General features: G+C 48.0%; 1 protein-coding gene across 8 annotated transcripts in view; it reads right to left on the reverse strand.

Moving 5' to 3' along the window:
- Positions 1 to 1,333: 1,333 nt before the first annotated feature.
- Positions 1,334 to 22,522, reverse strand: part of LOC144175082 (uncharacterized) — a 793,144-nt gene continuing 771,955 nt past the window's right edge. For 7 of the 8 annotated variants that reach the window (XM_077704129.1, XM_077704128.1, XM_077704130.1 and 4 more), the window contains 7 exons: positions 12,702 to 12,925; positions 12,399 to 12,549; positions 11,270 to 11,396; positions 9,644 to 9,856; positions 6,747 to 6,914; positions 6,074 to 6,260; positions 1,334 to 5,447 (listed from right to left, as the gene is read on the reverse strand). In XM_077704129.1, coding sequence (XP_077560255.1) covers positions 5,210 to 5,447; positions 6,074 to 6,260; positions 6,747 to 6,914; positions 9,644 to 9,856; positions 11,270 to 11,396; positions 12,399 to 12,549; positions 12,702 to 12,925 — 1,308 coding nt within the window. In that variant the 3' untranslated portion in view covers positions 1,334 to 5,209. Of the gene's footprint in view, positions 5,448 to 6,073; positions 6,261 to 6,746; positions 6,915 to 9,643; positions 9,857 to 11,269; positions 11,397 to 12,398; positions 12,550 to 12,701; positions 12,929 to 22,522 lie in introns of all 8 variants that reach the window. The other variant, XM_077704133.1, reaches the window with a different exon arrangement.

Consider the following 22,522-nt stretch of genomic DNA (forward strand, 5'->3'; position numbering starts at 1 on the left):
AGTCAAATTACTTTCCCCTCAAAGATCTGCGCATAAAAGCTGTGCTTTAGCATATATTGTTACGCGGTGGAAAATGGAAGACAAACAATGGAAGATGACGCGATGATTTTAATGGGCGACCATGATAGCACAAGGGGCGGGGGTGTGCTTCACTCGGTTCGTCATCGTATTCTATGTCAGGTTAACGTGGCGCAGCGTGCCACTGCCTTCTTCCTTCTCGGAGGAATACGATATAAGGAGGGCCTCGATTATGCATATGTACAAAAAGCAAGAAAATACTTGTTCGACTCACTCATTTGCCATGAATGCCAGTAAAAAAATGGCTGCAGCTCAGCTCAGCTAACCCTGGATATGCAAAGCGAAAGCTTGGCTTAGCCTGGTTAAGTCTTGTTTTCCCTCGGTTAACCTTTGATTTATCTGCAATTGTTGCACTATTCGTCCAAAGCCTGCCTTTGTCTACAGTTGTGGTCCCGCTTCCGGTGTTTTCAGAGCCAAGCGGGTCGCCGGGCGATATCCGCAGGGGGTCAGTCGCCGATTGCCGACAACGGCTAAAAAGCCGCCAGCTCCCGCGCAATGCTCAGAGAAGGCGGCCGGCCTCGCTCTCATTCATGGCCAGGCTCGCATGCACGTGGCGAGTCACGTGGTCAGGCGCGAACCAGCTGCGGAGAGCGCATGCGCCAAGCCGGCAGCGGCGGCGGGAGCGGCGAACGCGGCCGTTTTTTTTTTTTTTTTTCTTTTTCTTTATTGGAAGAACGCGGCCGTCGGCGTAGCTCGGTCGGCGGAGCTCGGCCCGGCGAGTCACATGATGCGTTGGCAAGGATACGTACTGCGCAACTCCGGTCAAATGAAAGTCGAGTTTACCGCGACGGCGAAACCACTCGACGAGATTAGTAAAGCTTTGCTTTAAAACCGAAGCTGACACTAGAACAGCCAATGCCCGACATGACATTACATTGCGTAAACGGGCTAGGCCTCCCTCTTTATTGACCTGAAAGTAGAGTTCATAATTTGAGGCCGTGGCTCTGGTATTTTATTTTTATACTACGAGTAAAAATTATTAAAAGATGACCTTGCAGCTTTGGCATCGTTAGGCATTAAATTCCATTTGCATTGTTTGTACCATGTGAGCCAAACGATGCAATTCCACTGCTGCTGCTTTTGAACTGGTGAGTGTGCACACACAATGAAAGGTTCCTTCCCAAGCTAAGCCAAGGTTCATTGTATTTGTTTTATCCCACCATGTTTTATCCCATTCGTTTTATTGTCAGGTGGTTACAAACCTCTCTAGAAGCCCCCCCCCCCTCAAAAATGGAAATAAGTGCACAGGTTCTTCCAAGTTTTTCCTCGTAGTTTTAATTGGTCTATAATGTACACATAGTAAACAGTGTTGAAATCACTCATGCAAGGAAGGGCACTCAACATCTCTCCTGTTTAAGAGAGGTGCAAGGTTCTTTTTTTTTTTCCTCTACACGTCAGATCAGCTTTCTGACTCTCAAGTGCACAATTTGCTCTGTTGTTGCTGACGATGAACACACACACTTGCAAAGTTTTAAAATCTAACATACAATAACAAGCCACCGTTACCTACTGCTAGCCAGCCTTGCGGTCAGCACGCATCTCGCTGACCACATCGATCAATGGTTTCGGAAAATGTATGTAATGCAATAAATACTGCTCCAAAAACGAAGAGATTTCGAAACAATACTTCACGACAGCTCCACCGGTGTGCGTTAAATATGAAGATCGGCTCAATTAAAAGTCGTTCACTGAGAGGCATTGCTTGGCCTCGCGAAGCAGGCAGACAGAAAGGTGAGTGAAACTCGCATGGCATCTTCGGCACGACTAGCGTCTTGAGGACTGTGAACATGGTTTTGTAGACACCAACTTTCACCGACGTAGTGAAGCATTGCACGGAGATGGGACTGCACAAGTGACAGCTTGTTGTGCGAAGAAACAACTAAGGCCTGATGATAATGTCGACGTCATTAGCAAAGATCGTGTCACGAAAGACAGCTTGCATTTAGATGCTTTATCTAAGGGAGAAGAAGCACTCTCCCAGTACTCGGTTAGAACATGTGTGGCTTGCCCAGCTTCCCAAGTGAAGTTTTATTGCAGCAGTAGAGAGACAGCTGAGTTAGTGTACATGCAATATTGGTTAAACTGTGCAACTTAGATAAGTACAAACGCTGGTGTTGTGTTCTCTGTATGTCCTTGTCTAAGTGGCACTGTTTGACCAACAGTGATGACAACGCTTGTTGTTTGCACAAAATTACCCTGAAAATTTTGTCAGACGTATTTTCGTGTTGGAGAGATTCTTGGAGGGCCTAACAGCTTGCCGCTGCTAAACTTCAAATATCAGCTGCATGTTTTGAAAACTTTATTAAAGCTGCAATAAAACTGTGCTGCTCCAGTGGGCAAGAACACTCTACTAAAAACAACAACGAAAAGATGTGCAAAGCAATGCCAGCAATGTAGTCATATTCAAGGATGTGTGAAAGCTTTAGCTGACGTCTACAAACGAAAACAAAGGGAGCATGATACCAAGGGCAGCTTTTTCTTCTGAAAACATTTTGAGAGGGTCGTATAGCTACATGTGCTGCTGCGAGAACTTTCGGCTACGTTCGGAAAGACACATCTCACGCAAACACCTTCCTCGAGCCATGATGTAAATAAACATTTTGAGAGGTCAGCCGAGTTTTTGTTTTTGTTTGTTTTCTTTTTTGTGTGTCGTCCAGATCAGCTCACACATTTTCATAATCAACAATTAATGCTTAAGTAAAAATGAGGAAAATAAAAACACAGTTAACAACACGAAACAAGAGTGATGAATACGCATGCCATGAGTTTATCTTACAAAACAGGACACCATAAATAGATTCACGAGCTCAAAAAAAAAAAAAATCCTAGTCTTGCACTGATCCCCAGCAAAGGGCATTGCATATATATACTGCAATGTACAACAAACAGAAGGAATAGGTCAGAGGTGTGCACCTAATAGAACTCCAAAGGCCCTTTGCTGAAATGTTGGCAGGACCGAAAAGAGTAACACCAGCCCACACCTACTAGATAAAAAGATGACAAGTCCCATTTAGAAGCTTTTAAGACATATTTTTCTTTAAAACCAGGCACATAAATTAGGCTTGGATAGGCTTAAAGGGCAATATGAGCTCATTCGAGGCAGAAAAAACAAAATCAAAACAATAGAGAGTCATTTGAACACAATTGTTAGCGTTGATGAGAGAAAAGCAGACCCACTGGGGGGGTAAAACTTATCTGAAGTTGGGTCATTGTACATTGAAAATAATGCCGTGCCTTCAAATGTAACATCACAGACTAGATTGTATGTTTACAATGGTTGAGCATGTTCATACAACGCAAAAAAAGAATGGGGGGGAGGTGGAGGAAAGGCTGGTTGCTGCAAATTGGTTAACATGGGAAGGAGGCGTACAGCAGCCCATTATGACACGACATTCAGAGGTGCGATGCTAGGACTAAAACCCGGGCTGAACACCATTATTTCTGGCCCTCTTGTGCGACAGACAGGAGGCAACTCAGTCTATTACAACGTCGGGAGGCCCAGTGCTGAGGCGCAAAGCAATTTGCAGAGAGCCGCTCCAAAACACCTCCATTTACCAAAACTTGTTAAATTCAGTGTGCCTAGACAGAATAGAGACTGAAAAACACACCAAAACCCGTTGCAGTGACTCAGTGGCTAGGTTTTCGTGCAATTTGCAATTTTAGGGACATGATCATGAGATCCATGTTGCTAACAGGTTTAACTCACCCCTGGCTAACAAAGGTGCCATGCAACGGCACTGAATCTAACAATCACAAGAAAATGCGGTGCGGCAGTGTTGATAGTAGCCAAAAGCCAAGCCTAGCCAACATGCGAAACAAATTTGTCACATGCATGCCTCGACTTGTTCCTTGTAACCATCCAACTTCACACCACACCGTCGGTTTATTTTGAGGAACTACATTTTTATGTGTTACGAGACCAGATCCATTGACTCTGCAATACTCTGAGGTCTGTACAGAGGCATCGATCATTTAAAATTTTCTGCATGCATGTTACAGCAATCTTCTACAAGTGTTATACACACACTCTGAACATGAGGTAACTTTTGATTAGACCTTGTTTTGCTCCAATTGATAAGTAAACTGTCAGAAATCCATGTCCTTTTCCTTTTTTTTTTTTTCAGGCTCACCTCTGAAAGTTGCTTTGTGCGAAAAACCGCTTGGGCTCTACTTCCCGCCAGGCGCATCTCAGAGAGTGCAGGGGGCACAACCCTCCATATTTAGAAATGTAGAAGGAACAGGTGCTCGTTTCGGTGGCAGTTGCCCCAATCAGAGCACACCGCCGCGAGATGCAAATGCGGTGTGGAGAATCGAAACATAGTCAAATACGATGAAACCGCAAATGTGGAGAAAAAAAAAACAGAGAAGCACAATTGTACACAGAACTCAAACAAGAAAGTTTCACATGAAAGAGAGAAGGCATAGGAAATGGACCACAACATATTTAAAAAGTAAAAAAAAAAAGAGGGTGATGGCGGCGATGTGATTCTCTCCTCCATTTTCTTTTCTTGCCTCCTCACCATGTTCCCATCATCATCGTTCAGAGCTAGATCACACATCCCTCCATCTCTCAAGGGACAAGAAACCATGCAAAAAGGAAGAACTCTGAATGCTGCCGGAAAAGAAACAGATCCATTAAGACCCAGGAATAAAACCACACGCGCACGCACACACACACACACGCGCGCACACTCGAACACACACATGCCAGGTTTGTTGCACTACACAAGGGTCTCAGCACCCCCACGATCCCCCTGGCAGAGGGCAGCCTTGGGGGCAACTCTGCTTCCCACACGTGAACAGACATCGACACTACAGTATCGCGTATTTAAATAAAAAGCAGAGGGCACAGGGGAGGACCTTGAGGCCAGGCCTGGTGAGGATCGAATGGCTGGGCGCAGCGGAGGACAGTGGGCAGGTGCAGTAGGCAAAAGGACGCATTACAAACATTGCACTTGGAGAAGAAAAAAAAAACAACAACACGCGCCTTGCTATCATTTTTTTTCGTCGTATCTCCACGAGATTCCATCGAAAATGTCCGCGTGTAGCAGCTCGACGTGGGAGAGGGGGTGAGACGAGGCCTTGTTCTTCTCCCCAGCCCATATTTTTCGCGGCGTAGCGCGTGCAGAGTTCAAGTCTCCATGAAACTGGCTGGCGAAAGGGAGGGCGGCCGCTTGCCGCCATGAGAGTCGCCGATGCCATTGGAGGACGACATGCGGGCCATCTTGCTCGACAGGGAGCCGACCAGCTCGCCGGCTCCCGGAGGTGACGTCATGGCCGACGAAGGGGCAGCCAGCAACGACGCCATGCTGGTGGGGCTGACGAGACTCGGCGGCGTGTCGAGCAGTCCTAGGCTGCCCTCGCGGTACCTGCATGTGACCAGAAAAGGAAAAATAGATGCCATGTTAGAGACAACTGCGCCTACCTCAGTGGCGTATCATGCGAAGCCTTAGACTAGAAGTTACGCCATCACAGTGACCTTTCTCTTGCATGGGGCTCAAACACAAAACATCTGTGGGACAACCACACGGGTGCATCATGAATTTCAACATCCACTGGGGTTATAGTTGGCTGAAGTCAATGGCTCAAATGCAGTTATTATTTTATTATTCGTCAAGCTTTTTTTTTCAATTCCCTTCCATGCGTATCTGCCATACTGATCTCAGCAATACATCCCTGTGATGTAGGCAACTACCATATATCGCAACTGCAGCAACCTGGAACCTTGCATGAACAAGGTGGAAGCGAACGTTTCAGATAGATTGACCACTCCTTTGGGAGAGACTGCGTGGAAAGACGCCAGGTGCAGCTGACTGCCATCCCGATTACTCTGGCTACAGAATTCATGTCCAGCAGTACAACAGCACAAGAAAATTCACAAAAAAATGGTCATCCCAAGGACGTCCCAGTGAGGATGCCCTAAAGATGTCCCAGTGGGGGCATGCTCAAGATGTCCCGAGGTATCGAGGCAGCAGGCGAGCAGAGGGAGACTTGCCTTCGAGCCCTCATGAGGGACTTGTATTCGGAGATGCGCAGCTTCTTGCCATCCACGATGCAGGTGCGCTTGGGCCGCGGCCGGTACCGGTAGTCGGGGTGCTTCTCCATGTGGAGCTTGCTCAGCCGCGACTGCTCCTCGTAGTAGGGCTGCTTCTCAGAGTTGGACATGGCCTTCCACCGAGCGCCTGCAATGCACACGTCCCTCACCGCTCAGTGCCCGTCGAAATCAGCCCAACAATAGATGCTACGAATGGCAACTTTGAGTGATGGCAAGTGGCATTAAGTGGCTGTAGCAAGCCCATTGGGATCCAAAGTCTTGTTGGTACTCGGGCCATAGTCTGATGCGAACAGCAACTAATTTCGATCAGTGAGAAGGATAATTTAGACAACCCTTGTTGGACTCAGCGTTTTAACACTATTTGGTGCACATAATGGCTAATCATAGTATAGTAATCATATTGATCATAGTAATGGCTCTGTATATTCACTGCTTTGTGGAAAACAGGCAACAGGTTACACTCTTCAGATGCGTTCTGCACATCTTTACGAATTGTGCAGTTCCTTTACAATGTGCTCACATTTTTTGTGGTATTAGTACACTCTTTGTCACCTAAAAAGCTATTGAGCCACCAGCACTAATGGGGTAATGTTAATAACAAACGCCCACTCACCGAGTATTTTGGAGATGTTGGAGTTGTGCATGTCTGGGCAGGCCTTGAGTATCTTGCGTCGTTCGTCTTTCGCCCAGACCATGAAGGCATTCATTGGCCGCTTGATGTGAGGCTTCCCATCCGGATCCTTCTTGGTCTGTCGTATGATCTTAGCGCCGACCATTTTGCCTGCACGAGGGTATTTAAAACAGCACGTGTAATAAGCATTTGTACTCTTAAACGCAGTTAACTTCTACCAATGGCAAAACTGGACCTCTTTTCCAAGGGTAAGTCTGCAGTGGTTTGAAAGAGCCAAAGTTACCACCTGTCTTATTTAACATTAAATAACAAAGCAATATGCCCATTTAGCAGTACTGACCTGTTTTTTAACTTGGTTGCTCACAAAAGAATAATCCTACGCTACAACCAAAAGTTGCACCTACTTTTCACCCAGGCGAAAATTACTTTTTTCAATTTAAATTTGCTTTTTTGGCTGTAAGAAACCACAAGTGCATAAACTCTGTTGTTTGTTACAGTTGCTGACACATCAGAAAGTGAGTCTCCGAGGAGAAAAGTCATGCTTACTTTTTGAACTGGTTTATCTAGGAAAAGTTTAGTGACTATACGAAACCCAATTTAACGATTTACTTTTTTCAAAAAATTATTGATTAACAGCAATGTGTGCCCAGGGCACTTATTTCCCCAGTCCAGTGCAGGGGAAACTAGCTGGAACACACTTACCTAACCTCCCCAACAATAGATGAAACTGGAAAAGCCATCTGAACAAAGACATAGCTCCCATCTATGCAACCTCCTGTTGATTTCTCTGTAGATGATATCATTCCTGACAATCTCCTATAAGGTTGCTCCCTATTAATAAATTATCTGCACACGCTCTCTTCCAGTAAAGCATAATCAACACTGAATGCCTTCCGAGGTGACACTTTTACGTGCCAGTAACGAGAAACCTCACAAGGTCTTTCTTTTCACTAGCGCAATGTCTTCCAACCACAAAGGTGTCAGGGAGAACGCCTTTCCCCCATCTGTTGGGCTAAAGTGATGAGGATTCCTTATAAGAAAGTGGTGCTTGGTCAAAGAAGGGTGGATCCGTCTAAGGCATGTAAATGTTTTTTTTTTCCCGCAATGAACGTATTTTTTACATAAGAAAATTTTTTTCTTTTATATGCAATTTGTACATGCTAGGAATATCTGCTCAGGTTCAATGCACAGTGGGAATGCTAAAAAATAGAGGGTGAGTGTCTAATGGCACAGCCAACATTCTGCTTCACAGCCAGCTTCTCAGTGTGGTGACTCCAACGGAAGACGAAGAATTTGCAGAAATCTCAGAAAAATCTCCTCATAAACCCTCCCTTGCTTGCTCCGCAGACTGGTGGGAGGAGTGTGTAGATAAAAAACATCCAATTCATAAAGCCAGAGGGAAAAAATGCCCAGGAGTTTTGCTCTGCTAACCGGCTAGACAGGTAACTACTACCTGAAGCTTCTGTGGCAACTAAAGATAAAAACATTTGCGTAAGTGAACCATTCATGTCCTTAAATCAAAGAATCTGCAGAAATTCAGAGAAGTGTCACTAATGCGTACCGTTCTTGTACCGCTTGTCTAGAGTGCAAGTTCTTTACAGCCAAATTTTTGGGTTTTTCAAAACTGTGTTTCAAGCAATTCTCTATATACGCTATTATAATGATTATGGGTGGAACTTCCGCCAAATCTAAATTTTTGTGGAAATGCAGGGCTCGCTACTTTTTGCTACTACTTTTCTCCTATTTTTCTTATTTTTTAGTTTTTCCCAATTCTGTTTGACCACTTATCTCCCTTTACACTATTATAACGGTGACAGGTAGAACTTCTGACAGGCAGAACTTCCTCCAAATCTGCATTTTGGTGGAAGTGCAAGGCATTACACAGTTCGCCACTTTTAACAATTTTTTTATATTTGTCTTAGTTTTTGGTTTTTCCAAATTCTGTACGACTAATTATCTCCATTTACGCCATTATAATTACGCCTCATTATGCCATTTTCAATTTTTCGTATTTTTTGGTTTTCCAAAGTTCAACAACTTATCTCTAATTATGCTATTATAACGATAACAAATGTAACTTCTGCCAAATCTGCATTTTTGTGGAAATGCAGGGCGTTACATGGTCCTAGCTGTGGGGGTACTCGGCAAAGAATGCTACACATTAAAAGACACAGATTTCTAAATAAGCTGAACCTATAGGCCGATTTCTTTTTGTTTCACCTCACCACCCTTGGTATGGCACACATGTGCTCGCTTGCTTCTTGACAGTCAATTTGAGTTATTTCTAGCGTATGTGTTATCCTATTTCCTTCGTGTGTCCACCAGCTTTTGTGAGAACCATGCATTCGATATCAAGCAGCTAACTTTCTGTGCAATGTATATACATATATATAGTATTCAGCTTCAAATTGAGGTGGGATATGACAGACTACGGATTTTGAAAAAAAAAAAAAAAAACACCTTATATTTGAATAAATACGGTAGTTACCACATCCCTCGCTCTTCCTGTGTAACATAAAGATCTCAAATTTTTCACAATTTGGGAATTTTATGCATCAAAGCTGCACTTGGGATATAAAGGCACACCAGAGTGGAGGGCTCCAGATTAATTTAAACCACCTGGAAATCTTTTGCGAGTGCCAAAACCTAAACCTTCGGGTGTTTTCATTTCTTGCCTCCACCAGAAAACCGGCCGCTTCGGCAGTGATCTAACCGACGTCCTTGAACTCAGCAGCACAATGCCTTAGACACCAAGCAACTGTGGCAGGTGTAATGAAAGGGTTAAGGGTTGGAATGGCTTGGAAACAATGCAGCAACAAGTGCTTTACCCAGCAGGGCAGTGGGCGGAGGGCATGCATGAAGATTGAGAGGGGACTCACTTGATCCTTTGGTGTCTGTCTCGGAGGCCGAGCTGTCGTTGTCTCGACGCGAGGACGCCGAGGAGGTGTGCGGCCGAGGCAGTGGTGCACTGCTGCTGGTCGACTGGGGCAGATACAGGTGCAGGGGAAACTTGTCCGGCCCCACCAGGGATCCCGGGCTGCCGCCCAGATCCTTGGGACCTCCTCCGAGGCCGCCGCCCGACAGCAGGCCGCCTGCAATTAATCGGCCACCCACACACGTCAAGCGAGGCTGCCAGCATTGGCTCAGGAACACTGGAGCCCCCCTAACCAAAACATGCAAGTCAACCCAGGTTCCTGCCATTAAGATTATCGAATAAACTTCATGTGCTAGCTGAAAAACTGCGGCTCAAGAGTCATGCTGCCATGACAGCTGACAGTGTTTCAGGCTTACTTCACCTGGCTTGCAAACCAACTTTTTTTTTTCACTCCTGATGAAAAATGCAGCCACACGGGCAACATTTCATTTGTTTGTCTTCTGCGAAGATGCTTAAAAAATCATCAGTGAATACACCTTTTAAAAGATGTGCTTTTACATTGACGAAATAACTTTAAATGGTCATTTGAGTATAATATTTGGTCTTTTTGCAGCCACAGGAAACTTTCAAACTCGTTCATGAGCCATGCCAAGGGAAAATGAAACTTCTCTGCAGCACATGACGGCATGCTCTTTTAAGCGCAGCTTATGTAAACGCAAACACCGGATATTCCTCTAGTAAATAAATTAATACGAAACTCAATGTTTGAGAGGAACACTGATTGAGGAAGTGTAACTGCCATGATTTTCTATGGTTGAAAGCAGGGAGACAACACTCTGCTGCAGACGTAAAAAATTGGCTGAAACATATACCCTTGCTTCTAAGCCTACAATGTGCTACAGGGCTTCCCTTTAACTGTCCCTTGTGTTAACCATTTACACTGTAAAGTCAAACTAATAGAGTCAGTGGATGGGGCTAAATCTTTTGGCTACTCTGTTGCACCTCCAAAAGAGAGAAAAATTAAAGCAGTTCCACTCAGGGCCGTACCCAGAGGGGGGGTTTTGGGAATTCTAACCCCCCCCCCCCCACGAAATCTTTTCCAGGCAGCACGTAAGCAATACTACTGTTGCTTTCAGCAAAACTATCCCCTTCCCGAAATCCATAACCCCTACCGAAAAAAATTTCTGGCTACGGCCCTGGTTCCACTCAACGTGAAAGCTGTCGAAGTGCAGAACAGTGATTTGCCAGAGGGGCTGTGGCATCCTCTCTTGACTGGATTCAGTATCAGCCTGGCGTTAATACCGAAAATAGTCAAGAGAGGGCGCCACAGTCACTGAAAAGGCCTATAAAAAGACACTGGATTGAGTTTTCATTAATCTGCGGTATTGATGTGTTAATTCAAGGTGGTTTTTATTTGATATTATTGTGTACCTATCTACAGTCCAGATACGCCTCTGTTCAGGTGTGTGATGCCGTGACTACAACGACTAGATACTGTGACCCCAAACGAGCTGCGACGACAAACTGGGCCCCTAAAGTGCGCCGCACTTCAAACAAATTATCAGCATGGTGGTTCACGCTCCAACTGCTTATGCCTCGCGGCTGGGCTTATCAGTGGGCAGGCACGTACCAGTATACGAGGGGATTCCAGGGTGACCCATGAAGCTTGCGAGTGAGACAGGGATACCACCGGGAGCTCTGAGATGAGATGTCATCCCTGCGTAGGCTGCTGCAGCTGGCAAGAATGGGGAGCCAACCTGGTGGGAGAGGAGCAAGAGCAGAGAGAGGAATAAACGTTTGATTGGCATTTAAAGGCAGGAAACACTGCTTTATTGGGTTTAGCTTTGTTCCCTCTTTGAGTGAAACGGAACGAGATCCCACTGCATCACTGTCGTACGGTCACATGGTGCAGTTGATTCCGAGCCCGAAACTCCTGCATCAGAAATGTTGCCCGGCCACTTCACTGCATAACATACATGCTAGCAGTGGAGCCCCAACTAGGATACAGAAGTGCGACAAATATGAAGGAAAAAATTGGTGCAGCTCGCACTCGTAGTGTAAGGCTGGAGAAACAGCGGAGCTGGGGAGTCTATCTAGCTTTTTGGTTTTGCTAGGTGTTGCTAGACTTCGTTAGGTTTTGTGAAGTTTTGCTAGGTTGTTAGGTTCGTTAGGTTTTGCGATGTTTTTGCAAGGCTAGGCTAGGTGTTGAGGGGCGAAGCCAAGTTCTACAAGGCTGTTAAGGTCGGTCCCCCACACTGACAGCAGATCCCAGGGGTAAAGAAGCTAAACCGACCCCTCGCTCCACTGTTTTTCCAGCCTTGCACCATTATTGCAAGCTGCGCCAATTTCTTTCTTTCTTTTTTTGCGGCTTAGTAGCCCAAGAAAGACCATCACCTTTAAAATGGTATAGTAATCGGCGCGCATACACGTATGTCCCTTGTTCTCACACTCGAACAGGTGTGAAAGCTGGCTTCACTGTTATAATACCCTATCTGTGGTGATGCACACTTACAGGGGGTGCAGTTCTTTCTTGATTTTTTTGCTAATGTTACCGGACGAAGCTCAAGCTTGAACAGCTCCGCTGTTTTGAAGAAAATACTACAAACTTTCAGCTAGGTTAGCTTTCCGCCTCCGAGAAACAATTTAACTGCAAACACAAGCCATTCCGCATATATGAGTGTCAATCCACTAGCGACTGCTGGTTACGCAAACGTGCTGCCGCGTTGCCCCAAAAAGTGACTTGGGAGAGGCGTGCTCACCGAGATTGGAGCGCTGGCAGCAGTGGCACTGAGAATGCTGGCTGCGGAGTGGGGCGACATTCCTGGGTGGAAGCCCCGGGGCGAGACTGAGCTGCGGTCAGAGTCCCTGGCCTCGTGCTTCACGCTGGCCGGGGTGGGGCTCCCGCTGACGCTGCGGGGGTGTCAGAAGCGACTCAGAGGGCGAGAGCACAGTACAGAGCGCGCGGTGCCAGCCAAGTGTCTCTAGTTTATTTATTTATTTATTTACTGGTTTACGTATGTACTTATTTATGCGTTTACGCCTGTTCAGCCACCCTTCCCTACCTGCTGGCAGTGCTGCCCGAGGAACTTCCTCGGGGCTTGCTGAGGTTGAGTGGTGTGTCGAGGTCGGGTGCCGGGTCCGGCGCCGCGGCGCTAGGCGTGGGTGTTCGGGTGCCCGAACAGGAGTTGTGGGGCACCAGGCGCATGGTGGGCGTCAGCGGACTGCCCGAGAGTGGGAGCAGGGGCGCGGCACCAGTCACCCACGGCTGCAGCGGAGACATGGCCGCCTGCTCCAAAGAAGAAAAAAAAGGAAAGGGAGGGGTGGTCAGGCACGCCAAACTTCGATGCACTCCTCAATGAGTGAGGAGGTGTCAGAACAGACATCCCTGACATCAGTATCAAGGCACTGCTCATAATGACCAGTGGAAGGGCATGCCCTGCCTCCCTAAATACGGGATGGAAACAGGGGCAGAATTCAATCTCGATTTTTATATATATATATATATATATATATATATATATATATATATATATATATATATAGAGAGAGAGAGAGAGAGAGAGAGAGAGATGAGAAACAGCGCTTAACGACGGTGAAGGAAGAAATTCACAAACACGAGTGCTTAATCAAATGTGGTATTGACCCATAAATAATAACGCATACCCACTTAGAGGGAGTGGCGAAAAAAATTGTTTTAGTCTTGAAAACCAATTAAATGAGGCGAAAATAGGGGTCAGAGGTAAGGGTTTAATCAGTACATTGAATAGACAGAGGGAAAGAAAAAAGAAATCGGAAAGGGGGGGAATGGGACTACGGAATAAAAAGTCAACCTGTTGTGAATATTTTTAGTATTACAAAGAAGTTGTCTCTGAAATGAAAGGGTGGACGGCGTGATCCACATCTTTATGACAATGCTCGTGTTTGTGAATTCCCTTCTTTATTCTCGTCTAAGCTCTGTTTTTCATCACAATATGCAAAACCAACTATCCAAAGTTCGAACGTTAGTGGCATGAGAGAGGGGGGGTGAGAGGAGAGCGAGAGGGGGGAGGAAGAGAGAGAGAGGAGGGAGGGGGGAGGGTGGTAGTCACTCGTGCAGGATGACACACACCCCCATGAACCCACTCCTGGCTTGCGTGAGAAAATTTGAGGTACGCGTGTGAGACTGCATGCTTGCGCATGTATACGTATTATATAGATAAGAACACACCTGCCATCACATTCAGTCTTCTCACAGATTCCTCGGAAATACAGATTAACAATGCATTTTGTTTCATTCTGCTACCCATTACTGTGCAGCGCATCTGAACTTTGGTAACGAGAAAGGAGCAGGGATTCGTGCCAATTTGTGCTCATGTCATGACAAATAGAGTGGGAGGGGATTGGCTAAGAACACATTTGCCATCACGCAAATTCTGCTCGGACAATTCAGCCAAATATCTGCAGATTTCTACGAAGTGCCTGAGAAGGCTGCACTAAGCCTATAATTAGTAATCACTTACATCGTGCCTAATTTTAGTGCTGAATGCTCAATACAGCACCCATTTAGCAGTTACCAACATTACCACCAACTTCAGATATTGCATGCAATACAAAAGCGTCACTGTGAAGCAAAAAGCAATTAGAAGCAACAATTTTTTCGAATAGTGCTTTAGTGGCAATTTGTCGGTTTTTCTTTTTTTTTCAGGAGAAAGTGGGGGAGGGGAGTGTAGGGGGAGTTGACAGGCCAGAAAGAACACGACAGACTGGAGAAAAACAAGGTAGCAGACACATCACAGGGTCATTCTTCCAGGTTATCCGTTATATTTTTGTGTTTGCTTTTTTCGCATGCCAAATAGTAACAGGCCAGGAGCCGCAAGGGGGAAAATTCGCTGAAACTGAATTTTTTTTCTAACATCTCACAAAATCTGGGAAGAATCTGAAACTCCGGGAAAACGAGAACGGGAGTTTTTGATACGGGCACGTACACGCACGCTAGCACGGGGCTCGGTAAACACAAATAGGGGCATATGGCAGAGAGAGTCGCCGCAGTGCCAACTCCTCCCATCTCGGGCTCCGTTCCACCGCGCCGCGGCGCGCACGTCGGAAGCGCGCGATGTACGTGCGCCCCAGTTGGCAGGCGTTTTGGCAAAGTTGCGTGAAGCGGGTTGCTACAATTGAATTGTATTTGCAGCGCGAGAGGAGACAAGCAGCGAGCGGCGGCGGCGGCGGCTGCATATTTGATACGGCACCGTCGTTGTCCGCATTCGGGGAAGATGCGCTCCTTTTTCGCGCCGCTCTAGGCTCGCTAAGAAGAACCCCGCCTCGCGCTAAGTGCGCAGCTGGTCCACGAACACGCGGCCCGCTTTTGTGCCCGGCCAGCGGCCCTTCTCACTTATTCATCCCCGACGAGACGGACCGCTTTGCGCTGATCTAATCACGACTGCTCTCTCCGTCTCATTCTCTGTATCGTCCGCGCTACCTTTATCACCGTCCCTTTTCGAGTCCCGCCGCGCCGCCGTGCGTTCTCCCTGCGTTTTTCTCGCTGTCAGATTCGTCCGGATTCGCGCGCAAAGCGCGGGAAATCGCCGTCGAAAAGGACGAGCGCGCGCGAATCGACACGGGAGCCGTAAATCTCAACTTTCTGATCGACGCCGACCGGGTGGATAGCAGCTCAAGGACGGATTCGTGGCTCTTCTCTGGGGAAAACCTGGCGCTCTATGACGTTATCCAAACACGCGTTTCTGGACACAGCCTTAGGTGAGAACAAATAACACTGAGTAGATGCGCGGGATGTTTCAGAAAGCGCTGGAGTTAGCCGTAAGCAAGAAGCTCGGACGAGTGACGTTAATGGTCAAGTGCCGTTAAATGTCTTAAACGTCTCAAGTTCGTACACTATGTAAAACGTGCTCAGCGATACAGCATCCAGCATACTCGAAAACCTTAGCTGCAGTAGAAGCCTGCCATAGCACCGATACCACAAAAGTCGCCGTTCTTGGCGCCACAGACTACGATCCAAATAACTCCATAAAAAAAGAAAGAGGCGGCGGAAGGGGGCAAACGTTTCCCATCTTCTGTCTATGAATGGGTAACGACGAGCGCACGCACACGAACGTGAGCGAGCCGCGTTGTCACGTCCCGATGCGCGGTCGCATCACCGGCTCTCGTCAACAAAAACAAAAGGGGACAAAGAAAACAAGGGGGGAAGGTTTAAGCGGCTCCGTATGGTGGCTTCACCCCGGCACGGGCTCGGCTGCTGCGAGCGCCGAAAAGTCTCGCAGCAGACGACGTCCGCGAAGGGCCATTTTTCTTGTCAACGTGTCCCGCGCCCAGGGCGGCATCGCTATTTCGAGAATCGCGCCCAAGCGCTCGCTCGCCCGCCTCGCGTCCGAAAAATCGGGGAGAAAAGTGTTGCGAAGAACGGCTGCGGGGAGGACGCGACGGAAAGAATACACACACACGGCGGGAAACAGAAAAACAAAGAACACCCGCGCGCGCCCGGGAACAAAAAATGAAGGTGAGCGGGACCAAAGCGAAGCCCTGCGGCACACACGTATCAGAGGGCGGCGAATACGTCCAGGCTAAACTGAGCGGGCGAAGCAGCCTGGAAGAAAAGAAACGCCAGGAGTGACGGTGATGCTGATGAGCAGCCGCAGCAGCGCAGCGGGAAGGCATCGATAAGCACGCGCCGGCGACTGCCAAAAGCGTTGACACTTCGACAGTTCGACATGCCTCCTGCCCCCTCCCCGGAGTTTTTCCTGCGCTGTTGCAACTTTTTCGCCCAATCGGTTTTGCTGCGTCAGCACCCCCCTACCCCGCTCTTTTCTGTCATACCTTAACTTCCTCTCTCTTCCTTTCCTCCGAACACTTCATCTTTTGCCTGTTCCTTTGCCAGACGTTCCGAAAATCGCTCGTTTTTGTACTAAACGGCTCGCTAGGAATGTGGCTCCGCTTTAAAGTAAGAAGATAAAAAAAATAACCCAGATAATGATTTTCTAAAGGGGGCATAAATACGGGGAGGTAGAAACCAACCGAAAGCACAACTTGGGTCGCTTATTGCAGTTAACAGTTAACTTGGATCAAATCGTACGGGTCTCAAACAAGAAGACAACCATGTGGATTGGTTAGCGAGTGTTGTTGAATTGTAACACTCGGGATACTTGCGCCAATAGATGTGAACTCCCGGGTACCTCTTCTTGTCTCCGAGCAGCAAAAATTTGCCGCTGAATAGTTGATTACACGGGTTACGCCGCAAACTGCAGACACAAGCAACATTTCGAAGAATTCGCTTTAGCCCTTGTGAAGTTATCATTCGAGAAATGAACAGCCCTTTTCCGTTACCTTCAGCTAAAATTGTCTGGCTTCACCTCATTACTCTTACCCGAGCTTAGTGCAAAGTTATTTTTTTCTCGAGGCCCAACCAACCTCTGAAACTGAAACTATGTGAATGTCACGCCCGTGTACTCGTAGCATTTGTCCATTTCCATTAAACACATATTGCTTACTTCAAGCAGGTTTTTAGGAACCAAATAGAGCGCAAGCCGCGTTGAGAATACGCCGGACTGGGGCGCTACTCCTGTACACTATTCGCAAGAAAGGGGCGACTGCTATCAATGACATATTGCGAAATAAATACACAATTCCGGGAGTGTAAATTATGCGGAGAAGCAAACAGTTCACGTACTATACTCCCGGAACACCAAGCTACCGGCGGCTTTTAGAAAAGGCTACAATAGGACACAGACGCATCCCTTCTGCCCCCAGCCAATCAAGCCTTCGGAGACGGGGTTCGCAAGCATTCAAAAGCACGCCACAAACGAGCGCATCAGCGCCCGCGCTACGCCATAAATCTCTCCCGGCCTGCGGAAAACGCGCCACGTTTTTCCTCCACAAAGCAGCGTTTTCCGAGGATGCTTTGTCCCTACAGACAGGAAGAGCGGGTTTATATACGTAAGTGCTAGGAACCGGCGCTACGCAAACAGCCCCGTACACAGTCGCAAACGGCGCGAGTGCATTCTCGAGCGGCGCTGGAGCGCAGGCACTTTGCGAGGCGAGGGGAAGCGCGACCCGGGGTCGGCGGCGGCGCGGGTTTCCTTCATTATTCAATCGAGCCCCGCTGCATTGGGCCATTAAATATTAATAGGCCAAAACGCGGAAGACTCGTCAACAATGGAGAAGAGAGGAGCTCGGTATCCACTCCGCGGGAAGCAAGCCGGAGGTTCATAGGAAGGCGGCGAGGGCGGAAGGGGGGGGGGGGGGGAGCGGCGATTTCCCCGCCACTTATAGGCGGAACCTTTGATTCTGCCGTTATATCCCCCCTGCCCTCCTCATCGGGCTCCCACCCCCTCCGCAACACGGCTCTGATTTACTGTCCTCGTCTCTGGCAGTATTTCTCGCTCCCCCTTCAGTGCGGCTGCCTGTCTTTCCACGTTTGCCGCCGGCGATTCCGCGCGCTTCCTTATATATGCACTCGGATTGCACGACCCGCTTTCGGAAGTCCGTGGGCTTTTGTCAGGGGGTCAGCGCAGGCCCGCTGTGCCGGTTGCTGCATGGGCAGCGCTTGAGGGTGTAACGCATTAACGGGACGCATTAAAGCGCCGTTTTTGCACAAATCTCGAATTCGACTAAACTCTAGTGTTGCACTTTCGATTATAATTAGAGTGGTTTAAACTTGCGCCCTGTTTGGATCGAATTCGCGAACGCTGTGCTTTAGAGAAAGCAAAAAATTGGAAGATGAACGGAACGAGGATTGAATCGTGTTTAAAATGTCCTCTTAAACCGCTTAAAATGCCCTCGACACAGTGCTTTAATTCAATGGCTCAGCTGCGAAACGGAACCGACCTAATCAAACCAAAAACTGTTAACTGTCTCCCTCCGCACTGACACACTACTGCGCAGAACTAGCGCTAACTACTAATGACATCTGTGGGATTTTGTCTGCGTAGGCTATATAACTCGTCGATAAATTACTTTCACACGGGCTGGCTCATTCTGCGCCTCATGGGATTATACGCGTTAGCTTCGCAAACGGAATGATATCTGTATAGGCGTAGAACTGCTGTTGCTAAAGTAAGCTTGCTACACTTTTGAAGCATATACGCGCAGATAATACGAAGACAGCCCAGATGTACCCTTGTCTCAAGTTCGGCATACTCAGACAAAGCAACATCAAAAATACTTCAAATACAAACAATTAAAAAAATGCTAGTAACGAGAGCTTAATGACTCGGGATCCGAAGACGGCCTTTCAACAAAGCGTCCGCACTGAAGAAAAGAATTCAAGGAAACGGTAGATGTTATGCGTACCACCTGGTTTGACAAAAAAGGAACTGTTAGGTCTGCAGCGGTTTTAACGCAGCGCCACCGCAGCAAATTCCGCCGCTGGCTCGGGACTAGGCTTGACGTCACCCCTTCCCGTACACTCTGCTGTTCAGTGGTGCTCTGTTTGCAGATTGACGGCGCAAATTTTAAATGCAGAGCATTTCAGTAACTCACGATGTCACCCGCGTTGACGTCCGTAGTCGTAGTCCGCACCGTTGTTGTCCGCACCCCTCTCCCTACACTATATAAAAAAAAAATACTATCCGGCGCCTGGTTTCGATCCCTCGACTCTGCGGGCGGCACGCAATGTACATGGTGCTCTACCCACTGCGCCACAAAGCCGACACAGAATGGGAGGCTACGAGCGCGCCTTATATCCTTGACTCATTCAAACTACGTCAAGAAGCTGCTGATACAACGCATTCACTACCACCAACTCCCCAAACACTAAACGTTAACGCAGTACACCCACCCCCTATGCGACGCATTTACTCGAGTCCCCCTCGCGGGGAGATGGGACCAATTTTTTTGCCGACAAAGTTTAATTTCGCTACCTAATTTCATGATTCCAAATCAAGAAAACAGATTTCCCCGCCGAATACACGCCGGCAAAATCATATGAAAGGTTCAAAGTTCCCATTAAAACAACAGCAAAAAACATTTTCTTTTACCCTATTCTCAGCTATCCGATCATGTCGCGCCGAGCAATAAGCTTCCGTTCGCAAAAAGAGAAAGAAATTTCTCGCGTGGTTATTATTCTGTTTTGTCACCATGTGTATGGTAATTTAAACTGCGCCCTACCTACGGCATCACCTCATTCGCGAACTTAGTTTTCGTGGTAATGAACCCAACCTGTAGAACGGGCGAAACTTTTTTTTTTCGAGGGGCGAGGGGAGGGGGTCGGTAGGGAAAATAGTTCCCGGTCTTCCACCCAACGGAAGAAAAACTTCAGTAAGTGCAACTTCACAGACGTGCCGGCTTAGAACAAAAGAGATGCGAGGCCGTAGCGAAGTGATGCGGGAACCAAAACGAAACAAAATATTCGCGCAGCCTTTTATTCATAGGACTGGCGTCTGGTCACGCTTGAAACGCGAAAAGAAAGCTGATAGCGCCGGCAGCTAGCTCACTCAGCAGGCGAGCCAAAAAGAAGCTTTCATCACGGGCCGTCGTAAACGTCCGCGTCCGCGAGAATAACGGCAATAATGAAGAAGCGAACGAGCGTCTAGGAAACAGTAAATAAACGACACAAAAGAAACAGAAGCGAGGGGAACTTCGTAAAGAGAGGCGGCTGGGCGCGTGCATGACTGAAAGGTATTCAAGAGGCCGGCGTCGCACACGACCCGAAACAAAAGCCGCGCTGAAAGCTGACACCCCGGTGATGCACGGCGACGATGATGGCCCTAGTGCGCTTTCCTGGGATCGCAAGCGCTGACAGCCACTCTGCTACTCTGTACTTAATAATTAACCCTAACTTTGTGTATACCTGCCGCGCGCGGTTACAGGCAACGAAACTGCCGCGCAAGCATATGCGCGGAGAAAGCCAGATGTTTACCCTGAATCTCCCCGGCCGCCTCACAGCCAACCGATGATGATTGGGCGTGGCGACCAAGTTGAGTTATTTTTAACGTGAAAGCAGTTAAAGGGAACGAGTTTAGATGAGGATGCGGATGCGAGTAAAGTGGATGATGCCGAGTGATGGAGGACCCTTTCATTGGACATGCCCTGCCCGGCATGCACAACAGCCGTTGCAAGCATACGTGCTAATAACTCCGAAAACTTGCCAGACGAAAGTAAACGAATGCGGTTGCTAAGGCGTTATCAAACGCCCCGCTTATCGAGCGCCAGCAACAGTACTACAACGTACGCCTAAAGTTACTCCACGCATACAAAAACAAAACAATGTCTGCTTATTCTAGGTATAGAGCTGGCCCACCCCGAGTAATGCTTTACTGCTCCCCGCACAGCTCGGCGTCAGGCTCTAGCGACGCAGAAATAAATCTCGTCCCGGCAACCCTGTTGGGCAGCGCGCTTGCGTGATTTATTGGTCGTTCTCGGTCCACCGCTCAACCACCGAGAGGCCATCTCAGTTACTGCCCCGTTGTTTTCGCCGGTCCGTGGCTCGCTACAGTCACACCGCCCGTAACAGCCGCACGACCAATCGAAGGAGAGCAACGCCGCCAACAATGTCCGCGCCCTTGCACGTAAAGACTGCGCAGCGCACCTATGCGCACACTTCTCCGAGCATTGTTTACGATGCCTCTCCACGCCCTATGCCCGCAAGGTGGACACCACGCGCGTCCTAACCACACGTGGTTACGACGTCCGATTGATATCTCCGCGCCGCAGCGAGGGATCCATCCGAGCGGCCAACGAGGGGTCCGTGGTTGGCCCGAGATGACAGCGTGTCGATAAAAGACACTGCTGATCCGTATCGAGGTTTGGGTTGTTTCCTTTGAAAAAAAAGAAAAGACCTTGAGAGCTCTTTTTTGTCTGAGCCTCCTCCAGGGTTCCTCGCGGGAATACCTACCGCGTGACCAAATTCCTTAGGCTGATCCCCGCTTTATGCGTCTTTAGGCGCCCCTTTCACCTGTATACGACCGACCCGTCGTTTGCGAAGGTCCATGATACAATTTCCTTCGAGACACGTTGGCCTTCGCGGAGGGGGGGAAGCGTCCTCTCGGTGAGCGGACTAAAACGCCCACAGCGGCACACTGGCCACTTTACGACTCCGTGCCGGACTTCGTTACAATCGCACAGGACAGAACGATGCTGCATCCTTACCGCAGAGTTTACGGGCTAAATAAACACGCCATGCGGATTATGTCCTCGGCCATGAAGTTGAGGTAGTCGGGTACCGAACGCGGTTGGTCCGGCTTCCCTCTCGCTGTGTTTTGTAATTCCATTACCCTAGGACCTGAAATAGTTTTGTAGTGTGCGCATCGAACAAGCGCGCTGGTAAAATACCCTTTGCATTACTTTTGACATCGGTTAATCCCCATAAACATCTGCTTCAAGTAATTACACGCTGATAGCAACGCCGTCGGATGCACCGATATTGCTGTGTACCGCCGTGTTCGGGCCTGATGCGTAGTGCGAATAGAACACGAGGCGTAGACTCACAACAATAGATACATATATAGTATAGACAAATCACAATGGCGCCATTCGACGCCGGCGCCCGTATGACGGCACTGTCTTTCGCAATTTTTTTCCTCGACGCTATAAGCTTTTAATAATGAATGTTGTATGGCTTGTATGTTGGACCTTCTATCCCGCTGTTTTCCTTTTCTAAATTTTACCTTTCTCATAGTCTCCTATTTACCGTGTATACGAGTCAAAAGCGTGGTAAATGACGTGATAGCACGTCGAAATTTCAATTGTCTGTTATGTATGGCTACCACAGCCTCGTACGACATGTCAGTGCAGTCGGCCCGCCCCGACTCTATATCATTCCGACATGAGCGACCGAATCCAAATATTTATTCTCTCTCTCTCTCTCTCTCTCTCTCTCTCTCTCTCTCTCTCTCTCTCTCTCTCTCTCTCTCTCTCTCTGCTAAGCATGAGCTCAGCATAGAGGCGTATATCC

This window comes from Haemaphysalis longicornis, unplaced genomic scaffold, assembly GCF_048455015.1.
Source record: "Haemaphysalis longicornis isolate Haplotype H1 unplaced genomic scaffold, Haemaphysalis longicornis Haplotype H1 scaffold_3, whole genome shotgun sequence".
NCBI classification, from domain to species: Eukaryota; Metazoa; Arthropoda; class Arachnida; order Ixodida; family Ixodidae; genus Haemaphysalis; species Haemaphysalis longicornis.